The sequence below is a fragment of the Zeugodacus cucurbitae genome, chromosome 3, assembly GCF_028554725.1.
Source record: "Zeugodacus cucurbitae isolate PBARC_wt_2022May chromosome 3, idZeuCucr1.2, whole genome shotgun sequence".
Taxonomy (NCBI): domain Eukaryota; kingdom Metazoa; phylum Arthropoda; class Insecta; order Diptera; family Tephritidae; genus Zeugodacus; species Zeugodacus cucurbitae.
In genome coordinates, this window is record NC_071668.1 from 75814217 (window position 1) to 75834439 (window position 20223).

The 20223-nt window shown below is 35.2% G+C and overlaps 1 protein-coding gene across 1 annotated transcript in view; it reads right to left on the reverse strand.

Moving 5' to 3' along the window:
• Nucleotides 1-8457: 8457 nt before the first annotated feature.
• The window catches only part of LOC105212075 (uncharacterized), a 36508-nt gene continuing 24742 nt past the window's right edge, over nt 8458-20223 (reverse strand). Inside the window, exons 3-4 of the mRNA XM_011183841.3 lie at nt 10204-10907; nt 8458-10135 (exon numbers count right to left, since the gene is read on the reverse strand). Of these exons, the coding sequence (XP_011182143.2) occupies nt 8999-10135; nt 10204-10746 (1680 nt within the window). The 5' untranslated portion in view covers nt 10747-10907 and the 3' untranslated portion in view covers nt 8458-8998. The remainder of the gene's footprint in view (nt 10136-10203; nt 10908-20223) is intronic.

Genomic DNA, 20223 nt, shown 5'->3' on the forward strand with positions numbered 1-20223 from the left:
AATATTCAGCACTGTTAAGAAGTCCGTAATATTAAACAATTATTTTTGGTAATAATTACACAAAATTTAAAATTAGAAATGAAATGAGAAAAGTCTTACTTTTATCTTATTTATACTGCAAAATATCAAGATCAGTATTGTTTTATCTACACTACCATTATAAAGAGGAAAGATTTGTATGTATGTTTGTAATGAATAAACTCAAAATCGACTGTGCCGATTTCAAAAATTCTTTCACCATTGGAAAGCTACATAGGCTATATTAATTCCTAGAATCTCAACTTTCTGGAAATAGTTCCCAGGTGAGGTTGTCAAAAAGACTCCGTGATGGAGAATCTGAAATTGAAAATCGTCTTGCAAGTCATTCTCTTCGCATTGCAATCGCGTGCCAGAGAGTCGAGGAACGAGAGCTCGCAGCTGCTTGCTGAACAAAATTTCAAAACCTATAACTTATAAGTTTTAAAATGTTTGCTTAAACCCGTGTGAAGCCGGAGCGGTCTGCTAGTTGTTTATAAACTTAAATTAGTAATTTTAGAATTTCACTTATATTTATTAATAAACTCCATCCCTTTAGTATGAAATGAAATATGAAAATTTCCTACAGGGCAACTCATTCATCTATTTGCATGTGAGCTGGTAATTGCTGCGCTCTCACTTTCAATTAATTGCCGCCTAGAAAAATCCCAGTTGCTATTCTAAGATTTTAGGCGAGATTTAATAGTAGTCTTTACAGTAAAAGCAATAATAAAATGCTTAAAATTTATAGAAAAAACCATATTTTCTTGCTGATAAGCTTTTAAGTTGTTAAATTATTAAGAAAGTTATGCTTGCTATCAAATTATAAGTTAAGTATTATGGCTATGCTTTAGCTAAACAGTGCTTACCTGCAACGTCAAGGGAATTGATAAACGTGAATTTTGTGCTACACTTTACAACTGGTAAAATATTTACCATGTTCATATTTTAAAGGGCATATATATAGTATATATAGACATACGCTTTTGTCTGTTTCGAGTCCCTCGAGCTGAGTAAGCACGTTCTTGCTCCGAAAACGCTAACATCTCAGCTAAAACACACAACAGCCGGAGCTCACAAACTTCGGCACAAATGTATATCACTTGCTGCCACCGGAAGCAGTCTTCGTGTCTTCCTGATGTTTTCCTATTTATATTTATGACCTGTTACATCGTTAGCATTAAAAAAAAAATGAAAAGAAAGAAAGAAGAAGACAAGTCGTTTGCGTCGTTTGTGCTGTTATTTTTATCTGTACATATTTTTCACTTCCACACTTAAGTGGATTCAATGGCGCAACAACCACCTGATGCTTCATGCAACCTGACAAATGTTATCGAAGTAATAATTTAGCGCCGGTAATTTAGCGGAAATTCGCAGTGGCTCTTATTATAACGGCCGTATGAGTGGCATTCAATTTCAAATAGATGCAACAAGGCGCTTAGAAGTTCGTAAAGTGAAAGCTTCGGTTACAAATATGCTTGTTGAATAAAAGTTGCGAGAATCATAATAAATCTTGGAAGAAAAAGTTTTAAAATTCTTAAAAATGTAAAGTGAGTACTCAGGGGAATAAATGTGTCATAAATGGTGGATGGATTTCACTTGGATATATTATACTAAAAGTAAAATTCTTTAGACTAAACTCGTAGTGGAGTGAAGTGGATATAAACTTTTAGTAGAAAATGAAACTTATGAATTCTATTCTTTTCGTGGAGTATGAGAAAAAATTAGTAAGATAATATTTATTTATATTTTATGCTCTATTTCAAAGTATAAAGCTTTAAGCTTTTAAAAAGCTTCTTGTAAGGAAATTAAATTATTTTACCTTCTCTGTCATACTTACTATGTGTTTCCCAAATTTTGAGCTCATCCAGCCTCTTAGAGTCAATTAAAGTAAACTTATTTAGAGTTTAAGTAATTCATATTTTATTCGCAGCAAAAATGAAGTAAGCTTGAAAGCAGCTTTTTGTAAGCTTCATACACTTAACGGTATAGGTATGTTTATATGTATATATTCGATAGACGCGCAGTTTTAAAAAGCCTTACACATATCGGTTATATATATGTATCTTAAATTTGTTGTATAATCAATGCGATTTTGCACAATTTCCAGTCGCATGTGCAAAATTCCTTATCGTTTGAATTATGTCTTAAGAGCTTATTAAATATTTGTTAATTTTAGTTGATTATGTATCGATCAGTGTAGTAAATATGCCTAAATAAACTAACTAGTCAGTAAATTATGTGCCTTAATTGCATTACTATACTTACAAGGTCTAGTAATGAGCGCACTTAATTATATAATCAAATTAGTGTGTACTAAATTAAGTTGATATTTTAAAACATGTTTTTATAAGAAAAAATATTTTACATTTATAATTTCATTTTAATATATTTTACATTTAATAAATTTTCACGAATATTTAATATATATTTATATTTATATAAGATATTTGACATGTTTATATTTTTTACGCATTTTAAGCTAATTTGGTTTCAGAATTTGACGCTTTCTCTCCATGCGCATCGCGCTCGATGCCATCACATATAATGGTTTTTGTATAATTTTTAATTTTAATAATAATTTTTTAATATTTACGTAATTTTGCTAGCTAAATGAAATAACTGTTAAATTAGCTTATTTGTTGTTAATTTTTTGTTAGTTGTAAATAAATGTTGAGAGTGATGCTCGTTACACTCTTAATGCTAGTGTTTTAGATATACATAATTTTTTTTTTTAATTTTTAATTATAGTATAAATACCCTTTTCAATACTTTGATAATTAATTAAGTAATTAATTACAATTATTTTCAATTAATTTTAATTAATTAATATTTTTTAATTAATTTTAATTAATTAATATTTTTTAATTAATTAATTATTTATAATTATTTTTAATTCATTAATTAATTATAAATAATTAACATTTAATTTTACATTTACTGCTGTTAGTTACTAGTTACTAATATTTCAGCAAATTCGTCAGTTGCTTCATGCATAACCTCAAGTGAGCAATTTTTTTCGAATTTCGCTACATATTTAAATATTTTTTGTTCATAATTAATAGTGTTTTGGCTACCATTACTAATCAAATTTGCATTGGGATTAAATTACAATATAATTTTATAATAGCTATATATTATATTTATCAAATTATCATATTTATGCAAGTATTGGTGGTATTTGGAATAAAAAATAGAAAAATATTTTATATTTGGAATAATATTCAGGTAGGTAAGGGGCTATACCAGTGTGATATTTTCAAAAATTCGATTTTTTTATTTTTTGCTCAATCGATAGTTTATACTTTCAAAAATATCCTGTGAAAGCGGTAAGATTGCATCTTGAATAGTTTTTGAATGGCAGCGTTCTAAAGATCGACCGCTCGCTGGTATAAGCAGCTATAGTCGAAACTTTAAGGCAGTAGTCTGCTTTAGAAGCCGAAAATAGCGTTTTTTTAGCAATTCTTTTTGAAAGGGAAGGAAATGATTGCGATAAACGGAATTTTAAGACGATTTCTAACACTTGTGAAAATGAAAACTCGAGAAAACGCGCTTTAAAGTCTGCCTGAGCATTCGCACCTGCTCGACGCTCGGCCACTAAAACTGCTCTAGCTTCGAAAATATGTATGTCGAATTGGCCTCTGGAATTTTAAAGACATATTCTTGGATAGTTTTGGAAGAGATTTAAAACAACGAAACGACATTTCTCAAAATGGCTGACATCATAACTCAACAATACATTGACGTATAATGACCTACGATTTTTTTGATTGGTTGAAAGTTTTCATTAAAAAAATACCAATTTTTTACCTAATTTACGAAATTTTTTTTTCAGAACTTGATATTTTTCAAAAATCGTAGTTCATTGTATATGAAAAATATTAAACTTTAATAGCCTTTTTAAATTTGTTTCTTTCAACAACTCATTCGACTGGAATCATGTCAGCAGTTAGGGAACTTTTTTTTTGGCACCTCCGAAGACAGCATATAACTCCGTTATTTTTCAATATTTTTTGTAAATAAAAAATTTGAAATGTAGCTGAGAATGTACCTTATTATGTGTAAAAAAATTTCGAAAAAATCAATCGAGTACTTTCTTTAAAAAAAAAAATCACGAAAATCGCCTAAATTTGCATGGGTTACACTGGTATAGCCCCTTTAAGTAAATTAGAGATTTTTCGATAAAAAAAAATTTTAAATATTGAAATTTCTAGCGAAAGGTGTTGTATTTAGATATTCGATAATGGCTTTCATTTTGCTAGACCATATGTGCTTACATATATTATTATAAAAGGTTAAACACCAAATATTATTTCTGCACTGAAACAATAATTCACAATATAAATATTATTTATTTAGATTTTTATTACACTTAGCATGCAGTTTTATTTGAAGCTTGTGGATATTCTTCAATACACACATTTGTAGTTAGCGTTTCAGGTAATTTGAGTAATTTCTTTTTTTATTGTAGTTGATACCATTTTATTTGAGTGAACAGAGTTTCACGCTGGCGAAGTGCCATCAACAATTATTATTCGAAAATATTCTTCTGTAAATATTTATGTATTTATTTATATTAATTTTGTGGGGTTATATACGTTACACAGCTTTCTTTTTCTACAGGAGTTGTGCTCCCAGGCGTATGAGTGACTTTTGTTGATGAAGTTATGAACAACAATTGTCTACTAAAAAATCGCAGAAAATATATATTTATATGAAGTTAGTATGCAAGGTTGCTTAGTGATACAATATCTACAATAAATTTGCACATTGAAAATTGAAACTCACAGTTGTTCAGATACACGGTTTGTTTAATATACAGGCATACAATTATTACTATGTAACAACATACTTAGTGACTTTAGTCATACTATAAATTTAATTTTTCTATTTTTTAGCATATTAACAATTTTATTTAGTGCTTATTTGTAGCTTTTTAGACAATTTTAACACCTAATGTCAGCTTTTATAATTGTTGTTTAGAATTTAACTAAATATTTGTTCCGTTTTAATACATATATTACGGCTATATAAAACCAGCCATATATACATATACTTATATAATTCATCTCTATACTACTCCCACCCAAATCTCTTAACCTCACTAATATTTTATTCTAACTGCATTATTTTTGTTTAGTTCACAATTTTCCTAACTACTTTATTTCATTTATCAAGGTACACACGACATTTTCTCTTCAATAAAGCAGATTACGAAACATGTTCGGCAATCACTTTATAAAAGACGCAAAAACAGTTTGTTTATCATAAAACAACAAAAACACATAAAATTCAAATAAAACGCTTATTCGATTGCTAATCTTTTTTTTTGTCTAAAATAATTTCTTTTTAACTCTTATGTGGTGTATTTACAGCGAATGAGTGCCGCGTTGTATTTATAAATGCACTTAAAATTAATTTGTTATAAAAATTTTACAACTAATTGCTATTAGATATGTTCAAATGCTGTCGAAAAATACTTTTTTTGTGTGTAAAAGAGGTGTTAAGCAATAAATCATTTGAGATTTGTATGTCTGTGTTAGTAAACCAAATTCAGTCTCAGTAGCGTAAAGTATAGCTCGATGAAGTACGAGTTTATAGATATAAATTCTCATTAGGTACATTTGTAGTTGTAAATATAATGTATGAATATATTTAAAGCAGCATTTGTGGTAACAAGTAAACTATTTTATAACAAGATATGCAATATAAAAAGACTAATTATTAACACTAACTATAAATTATTTATGGAAAAAAAATTATTTCTAAGCTTAAAATATTTTATTATTGACAATATAATTATTAATGGTGGCTATGAATATACGTATCATAATTCTTAGGAGTTACTAGGTCGGGTTTAAGTTACGTTATAGGGCAAATCCCTGTGACAAAGTCACAGGAGCTTCCACTTGGACAGCCAAAGTCGACAGTGCTTTCTGTTACCGCAAATGCCTCAAAATATATGCCATAGACCCATATGGATGCTATAGGCTACCAAAAATTTTAAGGATTCTTTCTTGTTTCCATGGAAAGCCAAAAGCTAAAGAGTGTATAGTGTGCAAGAGCGTTCAGTAAATTAGAAAGGTGATGAAGAGCAATGATTTGAGATGTGTATTAAGAAAGTTCATTCCATTTTCATTAATATGTAGGATCTCTAGGGGCGCCATAGTTGGTTTCCACATGATTTCATTCCTTATCGAACTGTTATAGTTGTTTCCAATTAGCTTAGAGCAATTTTTTCTAGTATAATGGCGGAAAAGCTTGTACGCACTTGGAGAAAATCATAACGTTATATCAAGTTCGTTCTCATTTTAAATTTTGCCGCTGAGAATATTTCAACATTTTTTTTCCCAGGTTGGCACAACAGTCAGCCACTATTCTGTCAATTTTTATTGCTATGTATATTTAGTTTGTTTACGGCTTCATTAGGAACAAGTCAACCTTTTGTGTGCGTTGCGCCTTTTACTATGGATAAAAATATTGAACAAAGAGTTTGTGTGAAATTTTGTGTTCCAAACGAAATTTCTTGTGCCAAATTGTTGGAAATGTTGATTCAAACATTTGGTGATTCAACCATGTCGAAAACTCAAGTTTGCGATGGGTATAAATCGTTAAAAGAGGGGCGAGAAGAATTGAAGGATTTGCCACTTTCAGGACGACCTTCGATCTCTCAACTCAACTGAAGAAAACCTCGACAAAATAAAGGAAATGGTGCTCGAAAATCGTCAATATAGTTTGCGAGAGATAGCCCAAGTAATGGACATGTCTCATGAGACCGCTCGTCATATTTTGGTTGATGTTTTGGGTATGCGGAAAGTTGCAGCGCGACTGAATTTTTTTTCAAAAAGTGAACGAGTTTTTGAACACAAATTCAACAAATATCATCGAAAAACCTCGTACACTCCAGATATGACTCCGTGTGACTTTTTCTTGTTTCTAAAAGTCAAATTACCACATTGTGGAATCCGTTTTGAGGGCATTGAAGACATCAAAACTAATTCGCAACGAGAACTGAAGGCCATCCCGGAATATAGCTTTAAAATGTGTTTCGATGATTGGATTGTTCATTGGAAGAAGTGTATTGCCTCAGAAGCGGCCTATTTTGAAGGGAATATAATAAATTCAGATGATACAATTCAGATACAAATCAGATGAAGAATATATAATAAATTCTCTGTACTACTTGTCCATATTAAAAATCGTGACCCTCTGCAAAGTGTGCTATTAAAAGTGATGTCGAAATTCGTTTATTTTGTTGTAAATTTTGCGAAGAACTATCTACCTTTAATGTCTTTCTTCTCTACATTTTTGACAGATTTAGCTGTTCCTAACCATCTAGGCTCTATATTTTATTTATATTTTCTATGTTCGGGGTTCCTTCGACAGTTCTAGAAATATTATAGTTTAAAGGATTCAAAGAACGATAGTTAGCTTCAATAGTAAAACATAACATTTTACAAAAATAAGTGGCCTCTCAGGTAAGAAGTTCTCACAACTTAAGTATATGTGATAAAAATCCGACTATGTTCTATAACACATTATATTTCTAAGGTTACCAGACGTATGCTAGATCCTGTGGAATGTGTTCCATGGTGGGAACCTATAGAATTTCATATAATACTAAGACCTCAAAATGTTTCTCCAAAGAATTAGATACGAGTGGAGTTACCCACAGCAAAGTAATCCTTGAGGTGTACTGCCTCGGAAAGGTAGAGTTATCGATCTCTTCTCGATCTCGATCCTATTGGAAGCTTTTTTGAATAAATTAATTAATGCTAGAAAATAAAGTAGTGAACTGTAAAAAACAGTATTGAAATTACTTTGATTCGGTGTTGGTATATACGTAAAGGTATGTGATAAGAACAGATTCAGTTAGGATGTTGTACACAAGAGGTTTCAGAACTTACTTAAACTTATTTACATATCGCTTGTTATATATATGTATGTCTTCAATGGTGTTGCCATATGTTAATAAATTACGTATTAATGATGCATTTACGTTGTGTGCTGATATTTACAAATACCAATTAATGGTTAAACAAATTTTATTCGAAATTTTTCACACACAATTGTGACGATATTTCCATCGTAAAAAGCCAACTTTGAATGAAACCAAAGAATAAAAGAAAAACAAAAGTTGAAATTTTTAATATATTAAATTTATTTAAAAAACTTAATTAATGATTAAAATAAAATATTTAAAAAAATACATGCATTAAGATCATATGAATACTTAGATCTGAAGCAAAATGAGTGGATGAATAAATGCGATTGCAGCTTAACAAGCTAAATAAATGCAAACTTAAGTTTAACACAGTAAATATGCGCTAAAAACTAATTAGTGTAGTTGAAAAATCAGGAAACATATGTTACAAAAGTCAAATGATTAAAAAGCTAATTACAAAGTACACAACACAAACTAAATGAGTGCAATGAGTCGAGTAGAGAACTGAGTATAGTGAGAGGAGGAGAGCGTGGGTCGGCTTGTTCACTTTTTATCACAATTACGTATGAAAAATTTCTTTATTTGCTAGAAACCGCTACGGCCGCCGCCACTGCGTCCCGAGCCAGGCGCACCACCGCCGCTTGAACCGAATGCGCTTTGCGGCACGAGTATGCGAGGCAAGGTCAACGAACGTTTGGGTATGCAATGCTTGAGCGGTGAGAAGGGTTGTGAGCGCAGCTGCTCTTCGGAAGTGCTCAGTTTGCAGTCTCTCTCTGCGGCCTCCGCCACGGCGGCGTTAGTAGGCTCCGTGCTTGACCGCTGTGGTTGCGCCACCATTTCTGCACAATCACACGCTTCATCGAGGCGATCGCAAGTAGCAGACACTGCGGTATGCTGTACATTTGGCGTCACCATTTTCATACAGTCACACTCTTCCTCCACTGCATAGTCATCCATGTCGGCATCGAAGGAGGCAATGGGCGCCGTAGCTGCAATAACAGCGAGCGTAGCGGTGGAGCCACCATATGATGGCCATTGTCACGCGTACGACTGTGCGGTCTGCGGCATAACACCGTGTGTGTAGGGCACGCCGCCAACACCACCAGTACCCGGTGCATCCAAGCTGTTGCCCGCGCTGCCGCCGCGTTCTACAAGATTTTTGAGACGACCGCGCAACTCTTCCAGACTCTTCGACTTCGCTTTGTTGATACGTTTATATTTGACATCTTTGGGTTTGGTCACCGAGCGATGGTTGGACATGACGCGATTGTAGTTCGTTACCTGCGATTTAACGCCAGGCAAACTGCCATCGACATCAGCGCCCGCCAAAGCGTTGACCTTCTCGGTGGTCGGTGTGGCAGCTGTAGTGCGTAGCTGCGGCACCATGACACTGTACGCCGTGTAGCCGTCTTTCGTCGGTGACTCTAGGGGTTTGGAAATACTGAGTTGACGTTGCGGCGATGGGGGTGTGATGCGTATGTTCTCTTTGTTACGCTCCACTTCAATGCCGTTATTTTGATGTAATGTGGCATGCGTTGAAGCATGTGGAGGCGCATGCGATGAATTGCTATCTATTTGTCCCTCCGTAGAGCTCGAACTGAGCGCCTTCTCCGAACGATTGCGGAATTTATCACGTTTCTCTGCCACATCCGAGGTCGGCTCAGGATCCTCCTCCACCGAGTAGACAGTCTCCAATATTTCCGGTCGCCGTAGAAAGCAATTGTTGCGCCGCACACCACTGTACTTGTTCAAATTCGTCTCGATGGCATCGGAGATGGAGCGTACTATGGTAATACCATCACTGCCACACTGTGCGGCATTGGCGCCCATACCGCCGCCTGAGCCACCGCCGCTGCTGCGACGTCTTGCGCCAAATGGCATATTACTACTATCCGAGTCGATTTCTTCCAACACCACCGCCGAGTCGGAGTCGTTAAGTGAATCCAGCTCCGTGGTGAAGTTCGCTTCGATAGCATCCAAGCCATGATCGGACAAACGATTCGACAGCGTATCGATAATCTTCTGCTGCCGTTGTATGGTGATTTCGCGGTGGCTGAGTAGGCTCGCAATCTGCTTCTGTTTACGCTTCAAACGCGACTCCAGCAGGAGAAGTTGTGAGGTCAGCGTATTCATCTGATCTGACTTCTCCTTCTGGTAGCGGTAGTGTTGTTGTATCTGCAAAACAAAACAAAACGCATTTCATTAAAAATTATTGCATGTCATGAGTAATAAATGTGTGTCACCTGTAGCGCATATGCCTTCCGCCATTTCATTATGTGCTCCGCTTGATAGCGCACCTTCGTGCGCAACTCCTCGATCATGAGTCGCGCTGTGTGCAGGTCCTTCGGATTCTGATTCATCATATTCAGACGCAGATTGCTGGTGTGCGTGCTCACCGGTATGGCGGGCCAGTGAAATTCCACCTGTGGCGGTTGATATGCGTCATTCGGTAATGAGCCCCGTGGTTTCGGTGTTAGCGGTTTGCTGGTCGCGTCACTGATAGCTGCGGCTAGTATGCCAACACCGCCAACACCGCCGCCACTCATACTGCTATTGCTGCCGCTGTTGCTGCCACCGCCACCCATTTGGGTAGCTATATTATTGGTATTGCTATTGTTGTTGTTATTGTTAGCCGTTGCCATTGCCGTGACAGCCATTGTGGGTGGCAATGCGGCTGCTGTTGCTGTTGCGGATGTTGTGTGTTGCGCTTGAGTGGGTTGCTTCTGTACGCTGCATGCCATTGTTATCGTTTTAGCAAGTTGCGTTGCACGTTGCGTTGCATACATTTAGGCGCGTGCTTTAATTTAACTTTACTTTGTTGCTTTGTCAGCGCTGATTGGTTGTTCGCGGAAATTCGTCGCTTGTGGGGGTGTATGGATGCGTGGAGTAGCACTATGCAAATATCTCGGCTGCGTTGTGTTGCCTGCGTGATTGACATGAGTTGAGGCTGAAAGAAGAAGAGCGAAAAAACACTTTTAGCGCTTGTTTGCTGATGACAAGGGGTAGTGTAGCGACTGATGTAATTTAATTTAAGTTGCCTACTTGTGTACACAAATTTGTTGGAATGGATGTGAGTTCGACTTTGATTTGAAAAGGTAAACGAGTTAACAGATTAATGAAGTCTAAATCATATGAAAGCTTTTTCAAAGTATATTTAGCTTTTACTATAAATGGCTTTTTATTATAATAACCAGGTTTCTATTTTAGGATGGAGGATTCAATCAGCGCTTGAATATTCATCTACTGGTATGCATTACTACCAACACCATACTGTATTTTTGTCTCGTCTCCTAGTTCAAGGTGGCTAGGTGACGACTTCACCATCAAAAATCACATTTGCGCCATTTCCTCTGTTCTCCAATGACAACCTTTGACATGTGAGCACTTGACGCTTGCCCCTTAAACTTCCTTGCAGTGATGATGTCAGCAAACAAGCAACTCCCATTCACACGTTGTAAGCGAGAAATTGATTTTTGCTTCTCCAATGCAGTGCAAAGCATCCCACAGAGACCAAGGCAACAACTTGATGGCCATGGCATACCGATTTGTTTGTACGGCTATGTAAAGCTATGTGAGTCGCTGTGTGCTAGTGCAAATCATTGAATTAAGTCCGGGTGGTATGAACGCCTGTGGCGGAAATAGCAATCAAATCACAGCGACAATTCGCCTGGGAATCAGTTTGTTCGTAATTAAATAAATTGGGTATTTGGTCTCGATTGAGAATTACACCGACCAACATACGGACGTTTGTAGAAAGTGTTAACGTATACAGAAACTGAACATATGGACACAAGTCTGTGGAAATTTGGTAGCTGTGACTAAGCGAAAGCGAAATTCTAAACTCTGGTGGTCTAACGATGTGGGGATTATATTTGATTATATGTAAAAAGACTTTATGGAAATTAGATAGTTCAACTATATATTTTATCAAATAATTTTTATTGAGCTGATATTGGTTTTCAATTTAAAAATAATTGAGTAAAATAAATGAACCGAGCTCAAAATTGTTTAAGCCATTTAGGAAAGCAAATACCGATTATATGTACTTATCTAATATTTGTATAATTAATTCTAAGCGTCATTCCACAATTAAATGACAACGCAGCACTATCAGTGCGTTAATTAAATAAAATCACGCCTAAATGGTTTAGCATACAAAACAACAACAAAAATCTAATTAAAAGCCTAGCAACGAAAAACAAATATTTGAAAACTGCATAATTCCAAACCCTTATCCAATTATTATTAGTATATGTGTGTAGGTGCCACAGTCATTTTAACAAGCCATTACACACACTTAAAAGCATAAATACACACACACAGTGCCGTGCAGCTAATTATAAACACCAATATCGCAGGCAACGACCACCAATCGAACCACAAAAATGATTTGAGCTTCACAGCCTCGCGTTAATATGTAAATAACTGCATAGTTTCATGCCATTTAGCGCTTGTTAAAGGCTACCGAAATGCGCCAAATCCAAAACTGAAATTCCTGCTGCTGCCAAACACAACGCATTTCGTGCGACACAGTAGCCAAGCTTGCAGCGAATTGCATGTAGTCGTATTGGCGCCGTAATTGCTTTTATTGGATTGTGTGTATAATGCAATTTGCGCACGCAAACACACGCAGCTGCTTTTCCTATTAAAAATCATTGCATATTAATGGGCGCACAAGCAATGGCAGCTTGCAGCAAAGCGTTGCGTGGCGGTGTATGTAATTAGTTGAGTGCATAAATTAAAGCTGTTCACACAACAAAGCGGGTTTATGAGATTACAGGTATTTTTCAGAATATATCAGAGAGTGAAAATATCAGCGATTTTGAAGAATTTCAGTTTTCGAGGTTTCCTATTAAAAAAAACACAGAGAATTCCAATATATTAGGGAATTATATTATCATTCAAAAGAACATTCTCTGGCATTTATCATATTATTGAAGATTGTGATTGGCGTTGGAACCGTTTACCCGGCTATAGCCGAAGAAGAAGATTATCTCTTTTAAATGATAATGGTCCATCCGTTGGTTTAAATTTTCGATGACTCGTTCGGGCATTTCGATTGGTAACTGGCGAATGACACGCGTGTTTTGTTCCAAGGTCTGAATCGAGGCGGGATAGTCCGCATAGACTGTATAATTTTCCTATCCTTACAGGAAAATGTCTAACGATGTGATATCACAGGATCTTGGTGGCCAATCGACCGGCTTAAAACGTGAAATTATTTGCTCCCCGCAGCGTTCTCTCAATAAATCCATTGATTGATGGGTTGTGTGGGAAACGGTGCCGACTTGTTATAACTAAATGTCGCTGACATCACGAGCTTCAATTCCAGGCATGAAATAATCGGTTATCATAGCGTGATAACGGTCGCCCTCGTTCTCACCGGCATAATTTCTGAAGAAATATGGACCGATGATTCAACAGGTCCACAAACCACACCAAACCTGCTGGTCGAATTTTATCCAATAATGAATACTTGGACGATTGTGTTGACCATACGTTGAACGAATAGCACGAAACACATTCCCAACAGAACGTGAATTTTCGTATTAAAGTAGAACAATTCGTAAACGTTGTTTAGCCGTAAGTCAGCAATAGTTAGATAGATGAAAGCTTGACACGACTCATTCGTGATTTGTCAAAAAAAATTTTCTAAGTAAGGGGAATGTTTCCAAAAGAAGTATTTCGGAAAAGAAATATAAAAATATCAGCTTTGAGTGTGACTTAGCTAATCTAACTGAACTCGTTGTCGTTAGAATGTGTATGCTTGAAATTAATATATAGTGTAAAACAAAATACTTTCTTAGTTTATATTTCTTGATAATTTTTATACTGCTGAGCCTAGAGTGAAAGATGTAATGATAGTTTGGCTTATTTTAGTGAAAGGTTTTGGCATTTTCAATGAATCCATTTCTTGATCAGAAAGTATTTGGATGCTGTTGAAAACTTCACTTGACTTTATTTTTAGGGTATGAATGAGAAAACACCATATGTCCGCGCTGTGAGTTAATTAGTTTACTATATAGCATTAGCATGGCCATACTCTAAGGTGTTCTCACTGTGGCATTCGTAAAATTATGGACCAATATGTCGCTACTATAACGACCAAACAGTAGCCCTGCTTGAGTAAAAGAGTTTTACAGCTTCAATGGCTCAAGATAGATAAATTCAACTATCTTTTCATTTTCAAAATGAAAGGAAGCCAAAACTTCCAAAATATTATACAAAACAAAAAAAATATTATACAAAACATTCCCACTCAGAAGTCAAGGTCAAGTAGACAAGTTGAAGATATCATTTCAAAAGAAAAGAAATTCTTAAGAAAAAGAAAAGCTCTTCTGAAAATCTCTTCAAACGCTGAAACTTGTAGCATGACATTTAGATGTGCAGCAAATGACAAAGTTTTACTATTAATCTTTTGCATTGCGAAATTTTAGAAAATGAAAATTCTGGAAATTAAATATATTTCTTTGACAGCAATTCATCGCATATTGCCACTGACATACATTATAATATATTATGGCATGTGAATTCTGACAGGCAACAGCAATAGCTAAAGCATAGCAATAATTATTATACAGTTGTTTTGTTTTCTAAAATATGAAAATCCGCAAATTTCCATTTAATTTCCAACAAAATGCGCAGAATGTGCTTGAAAATATTTTCCCGCAGAACATAAACAGCGCAGCAAAAGTTCGCACACATTCATTGAGGAAACAAATACACAAGCAAAAGAGAGCAAAAAAGTTGAATGCAAACAGTATCAGCTGTCTGATAACAATGCGTGTAAACAATTTTTTTTGTAATGCAGCTCAAAAACAGTGGAATCAACAGTACTTGCAACTAATGGCGAATGCCACAAATACTTGTGTGCAACAAATTTGTGCAATGCAATTTAACAACTCAACAAGTCAGCGCGAGTCCGTCAGCGACAGTGACATCCACAAACACACAGACATACATGTGTATGTACTCGTATATATGTATGTAGCGAACAAATGGCAAGAATAATATTAATAGCTTTGGTGAGTGGCAGTGGCATGATTGCATGACTGATGAGTGGCTAAGTTGCAATTAAAGATTGCATGAATCGCCAACTGTTGATGGGCGCTGGAACATAGGTCAGCAGGGAATATGTGGCATGCAGCAGTGTGTTGTGGCAATGTACCATCATACATATACATATATATCTACTAATGTATGTATCTAGGTATGTCTGTATCTTTCTAAAGGCGGAAGGGCTCTTTGATGTGTTCGCTTTGGCAGCATGCTTTGTTATTAGTGCGTTTCGTTTCATTTTTTTTCTCTAAAATATATTTCAGTCGGTTGGATTTCCGTTTACAATTGTTGCATGCCACAAATAACACATGTTGCATGTGCTGTCAATAAAAATCTCTGATAATCACTAGCGGAAAGATGTAAAGTGGCGTGCATATCTTCGCGAATACTCATGTGAAGTGCGTTGTTTATTTCCTAAGCATTGGAAGGTTCCGCATTTATTTTATAGATAATCATTGCACTTGCTGAAGTGTTTGTCAAGTTAAAGCACTTCATGGAATTAATAGACCAGCAATAATAGCTGCTTGAAAACAAATCGCAATAGAAATAATAACGTCAATAAAAGCTGTAATTTAGCTGGTCTGTCCTAGCGATAAAACGAATCAATTTCGGTTCATTTCTTTAGACTGACTAAGATACAGCTTTTATTGAAATATTGAGCTTTTCCAGCAACACTACTTCACACCTTCAAACAGTTTGGCATTTGAGAGAACTTTATGTTGGAAATACAAAAAATATGCAAAGACTGCATTAGTCAGGACCACAAAGTCTCCAAAATCGGTTTTAATCCTTTGATATTAAATTGAAGCTGCTTGTTTAACAGTCCAGTGCTCGGGATCACCAATGCTGGTGCAAAATATTCCCGAACCAAAACCTTTCAAAGTTCTGCAACCCATAAGATATGAATATAGAATATTATGAACCATGAACCATAATATTAACTATAGAATAAAGGACTGAAGATAGTCAGTGCTTATTTGGGTTAATTGTACTAAGTTAGAATTTCGATGATATGTGAGTTATACCATCTTATGAATAAGTTGATGTTCTAAGAAGAGATCTACTGTTTCCCGGCTAACAGATACCAGCTGGGGGTATGATATGAGAAAATACTCAGTTGAAAATTTTATTGAACAATAGGGATGAATAAAAAGTATGTTAGGAGACTATCTTATCAGAACGGACGGTGGAAGATTTAAAACAATCTGTAATAAGTCAGGTTACATTTTGAAAGAAGATATCTATTTCAAAGACTCGAAACCGATATATCTATCCAAGATTCCAAAATGCTATGACTGAATGCTCCCCTGAATTATACTTTTCTCCCAATCTCACTTTCAAACTCTAACGAGCTGAAAATCTCTTCACAGAAATTAAAAAAAAACAACTGTTTCCAAGCTAACAGATACCAGCTTCAAGTATGATATACGAAAAACTACTCAGTTGAAAATTTTATTGAACAATAGTGATGAATAAAGAGTATATTGATCGAAAGCTAGGAAACACTGTTAGCAGAACAGATGGTAGGAGCTTTAGAACAATCTGTAATAAGTAAGGTTATATTTTGAAATAGTGTATATATTTTAAGAACTCGAAAGCAAGGTATAGAATCCATATCACTGCATACATATATGTCAAGATTCTGCGACTGAAACCTTCTGTGAATTTATTATATTTTTCACCTTCTCTAACCTCACTTTCAAACTCTAACGAGCTGCAAATCTCTTCAAAGAAATTTAGCAAAATTGCTGTTATTACCAGCACTTTTCTTAAGTTTCGCTCTACATCATCTACTCACTCTCACTGCAATAAAAACAGAGCTCGAAACCATTTATCAAAACAAAAAATTAAGAAAAAGTAAAAGGTAACTAACTAACCAGCGCACTAAAGTTGCATACAACCAGCACTGCGTACCTAACCATTCATCATTTTAATTATGACAATTGAATTTACGTTGAGCCAAAGAAAAAATCACAACACCAAACTGTACGAGTGATGGCCACCGCACCGCACTTGAATGCAACAACTCAACTTAAATGAAGTCAATTCCAATTCCAAAGAATGATGACTGACAAACTGATTGTTTGAGTGATTTAGTAATGGACAGTCATGCATATTTCATGCAACGATAGAAAAATGAATGGGTTGAACACAACACACCCACCATCACACACACACACATACAGACGCACTTGAATGAATGCGCTAGTTGTTGTTTTATTGCAGTCTTTAATGGCGCTGGAGTGTTTTGTTTTACAACTCCCTTCCTTTTCCAACCAGCCATTAGCTGTCGCTGTCCTCGCTGTTGACTTTTATGCTTCCGAAGTGCCACAAGCAGAGCGTGCTGCCTAGGACTGCAGCTGTTTGGTGGTCTGGTGGTTCGTATGTAATTCATTAGCGTAATTGAGTTGTGTGAGGTACTTAAATGCACACGCACATACGTACATTCACCACAACAACAATTATATACTTACTCAGGCCACTCACGCCACACTAGTGTACTCCTAGTTGGCTTGTAAGTGGTACGCTTGACAATAGCAGCTTTCTACGAATGCTCTTTGCATTTCGTTATAAATAAGGAATTATGTCTTCTATTCTCAGGGGCATCAACCATAATGTAATTTGAGAATTTGGGTTGAAGGCCACTCATTTTCCGGCAAAAATCGATTAATTCAAATTGAGCGTAATTGAAGTGAGCATTCAACGAAATTGTGTGGTATTAATAGTATGCTGAGTGTAAAGAATCAAATTTCAGATAATAATTACATAGTCGTCAAAATAATTAATTGATTACTGTCGATAAGAAACATTGCCGGAAGTGAGGAAGGTACATTAATAACTTAGCATTATAGGATCGCTGTCGAAATACGATAAGAGAGTGAGTGAATAAATAATCAAATCTGGCAAGTTTTTTGAAGGTGGGACAAGGTCAGTTCTTCTTCTTCTTGACTGGCGTAGTCACCGCTTATGCGGTTATAGCCGAGTCCACAACAGCGCGCCCGGCATCTCTTATTTTGGCAGTTTGGCTCCAATTGGTAATACCTAGTGAAGACAGGTCCTTCTCCACCTGGTCCTTCCATCGGAGTGGAGGCCTCTCTTTTCCTCGGCTTCCACCAGCGTGTACTGCATCGACTACTTTCAGAGTTTGAGCAAGGTCAGTTATGACATTATAACATCTGAAAATATTTAGATGTTTCTTGAAATTAAGAAGGCACTTAATACCTCCAGAGTCAGTATTGAGCTCAACTCGATTATGCTTCCACAGTAACTCAACATTTTATTGTCTCAATGTATAGGTAAAATTTCGAAATTTTTCGAGAGATCTAAAGTTTTTTCTGTTCTAATACTTGTCGCATATTAAGGGGTTATATACAGTTAGACGGCCGAAAAAATTGAATTTTCCAGAATTTTTTCTGAGAAAACTTTTTAATTTATTGATCCAAAAATTTATACACATATTAAAAATAAAAATATTTATTTGAAAAAGAGCTACAGCTGCTCTCCAGGAGCTCCTCTCAAAAAAGACGTTTTGCGGTGACCACTATATCTCGGAACTGGATCATATGAAATTAAAAAACCAAACAGATTTCGTTAAAATAATGTTAAATCTAGTAATTAATCGAAGGAATAAGCCAAATAAAATTTTTTGACAAAATGGCGGTTTATAAAAAAAAAAAATCGATTCCTCACCGAAATTTCGGTGTTAAATTGTTTATAAAAAAAATATTAATCGGAGAGAAAAAATCTTCGATTAATTACTAAAAAATATATTTAAGAAGGGCGTGTTAAAATTTGAGATTAATCGGTCTAGCCTTTTTTGAGTAATGTTGAAAACACCATTATGAGCTGCCGCTCGGACCTTGTACTTCCAAGCACTCTGAAACGCCTTTTTAAATTTGCTTGTAACTTTGAAAATATTCACCGGAACGATATGAAATTTTCTGTGTGTATTCTTAAATATATGTACATTAAGAAAATGAAATTAAAAAAAATCGATTTTTTGAAAATTCTAACTGTATATAACCCCTTAAGAAAGGATATCCTGAAGGGTATATATTTAATAAGATAACAGATTCCACCATCTCTTGACGTAAAGATTCCAGCTTAACAGATTCTAAAAAAAAGAAGTTTATCTAGCAATTGATCCCAGAGTAATGTAGGTACCAAAAATTAAGACATCATCCGGTATCCACCACAGTCCCTCATCTAAGGTACCACAATCTGTCACAACAAACCAACAAGCATCTGATTACTATCCTGGCTTCAAGCATGAGAAACTTTGCAAAAATTTACAATCTTACTTTACACCGTCGACAAACAATTTACGCTATTATGAACTACAACAACAACAAATGAAGACTAAGAAAATTTGCGCAAAGTTAAAATGTTGCATTCGCCACTCCTAAAGTTGTTAGTTGCCTGTTGCGAGTTAGCATGCAGCTTGTAATAATTTATGACCATTAAAATGAAACTGAATAATTCAATGTGCTATGCCTAAGGATATGCTGAAACAGCAAACGGTAAAATGGTGAATAGAAGGAAAGACAGAAAGAGGAAGAGCGAACAAGCAACAGAGAAAGTAAAGTGGCAATTCAAATGGCATTGGCGGTCAATGAGACACAGCTTGAGAGCCCACACTAAATAGTTTTTCCCACTATCTTATGGAGAAGTGCAAATATACATATATACTATATACTAGAAAGAACAAGAGTATTTCTATATAAATTGTTTGTGTTTTGTACCGTTATTTGTTTAACTTTTATGTGCTCACCTGGGCAACTTGCTGTCGTTTTTGGTTTGTGGATGCGACCTTAAATATTATTTAGTACTGTATATATGACAGTGGAAGTTGGATATTATGTGCCGTTACAAACATAAAATATTTATATTGAGAGTATGTAAGCATACATATATCCTGTGTATAAAATGGTTTTCATATTAGCATGGTTTCAAAATCACTCACAGTCTTACAAATTAACTAAGTTGTGGGTAAGTATATATTACTAACCATAAGTACATTTATGGGTGTGTAGGCTCAATTATTGTAATTTGATTATTTCTAGACTTGCTATTGATTTCCGAAAATTAATTACTTTGGTTATTTAATAATAGATTCATATCTCCACTTCACTACTACATTTTCTGGCTATAGTAATTGATCACATACATCTATGATACATGATGATTGGTTGCTGTATTTAAAG